Below are 6,000 nucleotides of genomic sequence, written 5' to 3' on the forward strand. Positions count from 1 at the left end.
CTTCCTTACTACCATGAAAACCACCATTTAAACCTAGAGTGACTCCTACACTGTGAGTCACGTTACCTTCCTTACTACCATGAAAACCAACATTTAAACCTAGAAGTGACTTCTACACTGTGAGTCACGTTACCTTCCTTACTACCATGAAAACCAACATTTAAACCTAGAAGTGACTCCTACACTGTGAGTCACGTTACCTTCCTACTACCATGAAAACCAACATTTAAACCTAGAGTGACTCCTACACTGTGAGTCACGTTACCTTCCTTACTACCATGAAAACCAACATTTAAACCTAGAAGTGACTCCTACACTGTGAGTCACGTTATCTTCCTTACTACCATGGAAACCAACATTTAAACCTAGAAGTGACTCCTACACTGTGAGTCACGTTACCTTCCTTACTACCATGGAAACCAACATTTAAAGCTAGAAGTGACTCCTACAATCCGAGCCACGTTACCTGTATTTCCTTCCTACTATGCCAACTAACCATGTTTTGACTGGAATTTGAAAAACGTTTACATACACACGTTTGGAGATGACAGGATAAATCTGTTCATTGAGTCTGGCTCACTAACATGCTACTTAGTTGACAAAGGACTGCACTGTAGCCATATGATTACCGCAGACACAGTTTTGTAAAGTAAGACGATTTTTAAATCTTTGTTCTGTAAAATTCTGATAAATTATCTTCAAAAATTGAGATTTCCTTTGTTAAGTTCACAACTCTCTAACTTAGTAGCCGGTAAACAGATAAATAAAATAATGATTTTTATTAGGCAGAAAAAGAGCTTTATTCAAGTTCCAACTTTATGATCACGTAACTTTATATATTCTTGCATCTTATGCACTGTCATAAACATAACACCATCTTTAATGATACACGAAAACCTCACCTTTAAATGACATCACGATACAAAGAGAGGTTCATGGCAAGTTAAAAATATCCTATGTACGTAAAACTATTCAGTGCCCGCCGTGGGACAATACAAACACCGGTTCGTGACAAGTTAGAACATCCATGATTAATAACTTTAGAAAGATGTTACAAGATAAAAAAAAGCCCACAATGGAAAGAAAGAAATCAACAGACTAGATAAGTTTGACATGTAAACAAAACATATCTGTCGAGTGGTATGTTAATTATGAAGCTAGTTATATCTTTCTTTATACGTTAGGAACATAACAACCAGATGTACGTGTCACAAGCTGGTACAACCAGACGTTTCTGTATGTCTTACAAAATGGACAAATAACAGTATCTGTATGTTTTACAAGAATATTATACAACCGTATAGGTTACAAGAGAGTACAACCAAATAGATGTGTCTGTATAAAAAGTATAAAAAGTTATAATGAATGACCTAGACATACAAATGTATATTGTGAGAAATAAAATGGTGGATGGACAAAAGAGATAAGAGAGTACCATGTATGCTGACAGCAAAACAGGAACTAAACGTGCTTTCATCCACAGGTTTGACAACAAACTACAATAAAACAAATTAATTTACTAATGACCCTTATCTTTGTGAGCAATTCTGAATAACTTCAATGACCTAAGTCATTCACTGTACGGCACAAAACACAACCTATGGCAAATACTAGAAACTATAAGTGGAAGACCTGCAAATGTTTGCGTTTCAAATATGTCTTATGCCACCAGTCGATGTTGTAGTGTTCTCTTTAGACAAGTCTCAACCATCATCATAAAGTTGTGTTAATAATGTCACCTTTATGTCTCCAGTTGTCATAAAGTGGTATTAGTAATGACACCTCTATGTCTCCAGTGACAACAATATAGTGTTAATAATGTCACCTATACGTCTCCAGTGACAACAATATAGTGTTAATAATGTCACCTATATGTCTCCAGTGACAACAATATAGTGTTAATAATGTCACCTATACGTCTCCAGTGACAACAATATAGTGTTAATAATGTCACCTATATGTCTCCAGTGACAACAATATAGTGTTAATAATGTCACCTATATGTCTCCAGTGACAACAATATAGTGTTAATAATGTCACCTATATGTCTCCAGTGACAACAATATAGTGTTAATAATGTCACCTATATGTCTCCAGTGACAACAATATAGTGTTAATAATGTCATCTATATGTCTCCAGTGACAACAATATAGTGTTAATAATGTCACCTATATGTTTCCAGTGACAACAATATAGTGTTAATAATGTCACCTATATGTCTCCAGTGACAACAATATAGTGTTAATAATGTCACCTATATGTCTCCAGTGACAACAATATAGTGTTAATAACGTCACCTCTATAATCAGTGATGACGAAAACCCACTTGTATAGAAAATACATATATATGTAAAATGACTAGTTTGGGTTGAGAAAATGACCTGACGATCACCGAAAAGGTCGAAACATTGTTCGCTCCTCTACATAAAATTTTCTCAACCTAAATCAGCCATTTTTACATATATATTTTGATGTCACCTCTATGTTTCATTCACCATAATGTAGTGTTAATAATGTCACCTCTATGTTCCATTTACCATAATGTAGTGCTAATAATGTCACCTCTATGTTCCATTTACCATAATGTAGTGTTAATAATGTCACCTCTATGTTCCATTTACCATAATGTAGTGTTAATAATGTCACCTCTATGTTCCATTTACCATAATGTAGTGCTAATAATGTCACCTCTATGTTCCATTTACCATAATGTAGTGTTAATAATGTCACCTCTATGTTCCATTTACCATAATGTAGTGCTAATAATGTCACCTCTATGTTCCATTTACCATAATGTAGTGTTAATAATGTCGCCTCTATGTTCCATTTACCATAATGTAGTGCTAATAATGTCACCTCTATGTTCCATTTACCATAATGTAGTGCTAATAATGTCACCTCTATGTTCCATTTACCATAATGTAGTGCTAATAATGTCACCTCTATGTTCCATTTACCATAATGTAGTGCTAATAATGTCACCTCTATGTTCCATTTACCATAATGTAGTGCTAATAATGTCACCTCTATGTTCCATTTACCATAATGTAGTGCTAATAATGTCACCTCTATGTTCCATTTACCATAATGTAGTGCTAATAATGTCACCTGTATGTTCCATTTACCATAATGTAGTGTTAATAATGTCACCTCTATGTTCCATTTACCATAATGTAGTGTTAATAATGTCACCTATATGTCTCCAGTGACAACAATATAGTGTTAATAATGTCACCTATATGTCTCCAGTGACAACAATATAGTGTTAATAATGTCACCTATATGTCTCCAGTGACAACAATATAGTGTTAATAACGTCACCTCTATAATCAGTGATGACGAGAAAACCCACTTGTATAGAAAATACATATATATGTAAAAATGACTGGTTTGGGTTGAGAAAATGACCTGACGATCACCGAAAAAGGTCGAAACATTGTTCGCTCCTCTACATAAAAATTTTCTCAACCTAAATCAGCCATTTTTACATATATATTTTGATGTCACCTCTATGTTTCATTCACCATAATGTAGTGTTAATAATGTCACCTCTATGTTCCATTTACCATAATGTAGTGTTAATAATGTCACCTCTATGTTCCATTTACCATAATGTAGTGTTAATAATGTCACCTCTATGTTCCATTTACCATAATGTAGTGCTAATAATGTCACCTCTATGTTCCATTTACCATAATGTAGTGTTAATAATGTCACCTCTATGTTCCATTTACCATAATGTAGTGTTAATAATGTCACCTCTATGTTCCATTTACCATAATGTAGTGTTAATAATGTCACCTCTATGTTCCATTTACCATAATGTAGTGTTAATAATGTCACCTCTATGTTCCATTTACCATAATGTAGTGCTAATAATGTCACCTCTATGTTCCATTTACCATAATGTAGTGTTAATAATGTCACCTCTATGTTCCATTTACCATAATGTAGTGTTAATAATGTCACCTCTATGTTCCATTTACCATAATGTAGTGTTAATAATGTCACCTCTATGTTCCATTTACCATAATGTAGTGCTAATAATGTCACCTCTATGTTCCATTTACCATAATGTAGTGTTAATAATGTCACCTCTATGTTCCATTTACCATAATGTAGTGCTAATAATGTCACCTCTATGTTCCATTTACCATAATGTAGTGTTAATAATGTCACCTCTATGTTCCATTTACCATAATGTAGTGTTAATAATGTCACCTCTGTGTTCCATTTACCATAATGTAGTGCTAATAATGTCACCTCTATGTTCCATTTACCATAATGTAGTGTTAATAATGTCACCTCTATGTTCCATTTACCATAATGTAGTGTTAATAATGTCACCTCTATGTTCCATTTACCATAATGTAGTGTTAATAATGTCACCTCTATGTTCCATTTACCATAATGTTAAAAATGTCTCTCGTATGTCTCCAGTGACTACAATGTAGTGCTAATAATGTCACCTGTATGTCTCTGATTACTTCAAAATCTTTCACGGTATCGAAACCTTAGCATTCTTTATGTTTTATATTCGCTCTTATCTCACGTGTGGTTATCTAACTGGTCACGGTTCTAATACAACAAGTAAAATGATGGTTTGGTGACTGGACTTTTCTCTCTCTATCTATTTAATCTGTCTAGACTTACCGACTTCTGACACGGGGAGCTGGTTTTCACCTGATTCTCCAGGTGACCACGCTTCAACTGATGAGTCTGCTGTGTAGACAGCCCATTGATCCTCTGCTGTGAACGAGGCAAGCACGTGCTCTGGTTCCGACAATACAGCTCGATTCGGCGACGTAAGCGGTCCACAATGGTTTGTCGTTTTGGGGGCAAAATATCCCCCATCCCCAGAGACGGACGCACGAAGATAAACCCGCCGATTTGGGGGTTGATGTACTGGCGAATGTATGGAGCTACCAACAATAATAACTAATTGGTCAATTACTTGGCTACGATAGTTTCTTACTGCCACCTAGCGAAACAACTAGGACCAATTTCTACAAAAATGTTTCACTTGATAAGTTGCGATAAAGAAAAACGTTGTACGTAGATATAATCCTTTTCTCACGAGGCTGTGACAGGAACGTGTCGTATTCCGCACTTTCTTATCTGTTGTCTACGTAACGACTGTACCACGAGCACAACACAGCGGTCGATAGCCACTTCTAGACTGGCCACGCGGCTTTCCCACGAAGACGAGGCTCAGTCTAATTCTCAGCCCAGTCTCGCGTCACTGTTCGGGCTACACTCGCAATCCCGATGCTGGACGGCACGAAGAAGTTGTACACTCACTAGTGGGTATCCGGTGAAAAACGGAGAAATCTAAACGTAGAAAGGACTCTGGCCTAAAACCCCTCGTGGCATTCTGCGCGTGGGCTTGTCATTTCTGATTCCGAGTAAACATTTGCGTGAGACTAGACAGTGATCCTTCTCAAGTGTCCCCTCCCATTCCGACTACGTGCGCTTCTTAAGCAACCGAGGGGTGGCGCTCAAATCGCGCCTTAGTCTGTCCTACATCCGGGAGCCTGCCGACGAGAGAGATGGGACCATGTGTGGAAATCTGATCTCTTGATGGCGTTACACTCCATCATACGAAATTCCACGAATAATTTTGAGTGATTCCAAGCGGCTAGTAAACAGGATTAGAAATAAATACGAAGTGTTGTTAACTATATGATACAGTTTGTACACCTGATAGAGTTAACTAACAAACAGCTCTATACGGGCTTATTAAACAAGTACCTCTGTAAAGTTGAGGCTGGAACTTATACGTAACACTGTACAGCGCAAATACAAACTGTTCAAAACTGACACCGTGTTATAAAACAAACCGTATTATTACAAAATAATACCGTTATGTAAAACAGGCCAAATTGTTAAAAGCTAACACATTCCTAAAAAAAAACACACAAAAAACAGACCAAACTGTTAAAAACTAACACCGTGATGTAAAACCGACCAAACTGTTAAAAGCTAACACCATGATGTAA

General features: G+C 36.4%; 1 protein-coding gene across 1 annotated transcript in view; it reads right to left on the minus strand.

Moving 5' to 3' along the window:
- Nucleotides 1-5,401, minus strand: part of LOC143230255 (uncharacterized) — a 41,658-nt gene extending 36,257 nt beyond the window's left edge. Inside the window, exon 1 of the mRNA XM_076463469.1 lies at nucleotides 4,655-5,401. Within this exon, the coding sequence (XP_076319584.1) occupies nucleotides 4,655-4,855 (201 nt within the window). The 5' untranslated portion in view covers nucleotides 4,856-5,401. The remainder of the gene's footprint in view (nucleotides 1-4,654) is intronic.
- Nucleotides 5,402-6,000: the final 599 nt, after the last annotated feature.

The sequence above is a fragment of the Tachypleus tridentatus genome, chromosome 10 (genome assembly GCF_004210375.1).
Source record: "Tachypleus tridentatus isolate NWPU-2018 chromosome 10, ASM421037v1, whole genome shotgun sequence".
In the NCBI taxonomy this organism is placed as follows: Eukaryota; Metazoa; Arthropoda; class Merostomata; order Xiphosura; family Limulidae; genus Tachypleus; species Tachypleus tridentatus.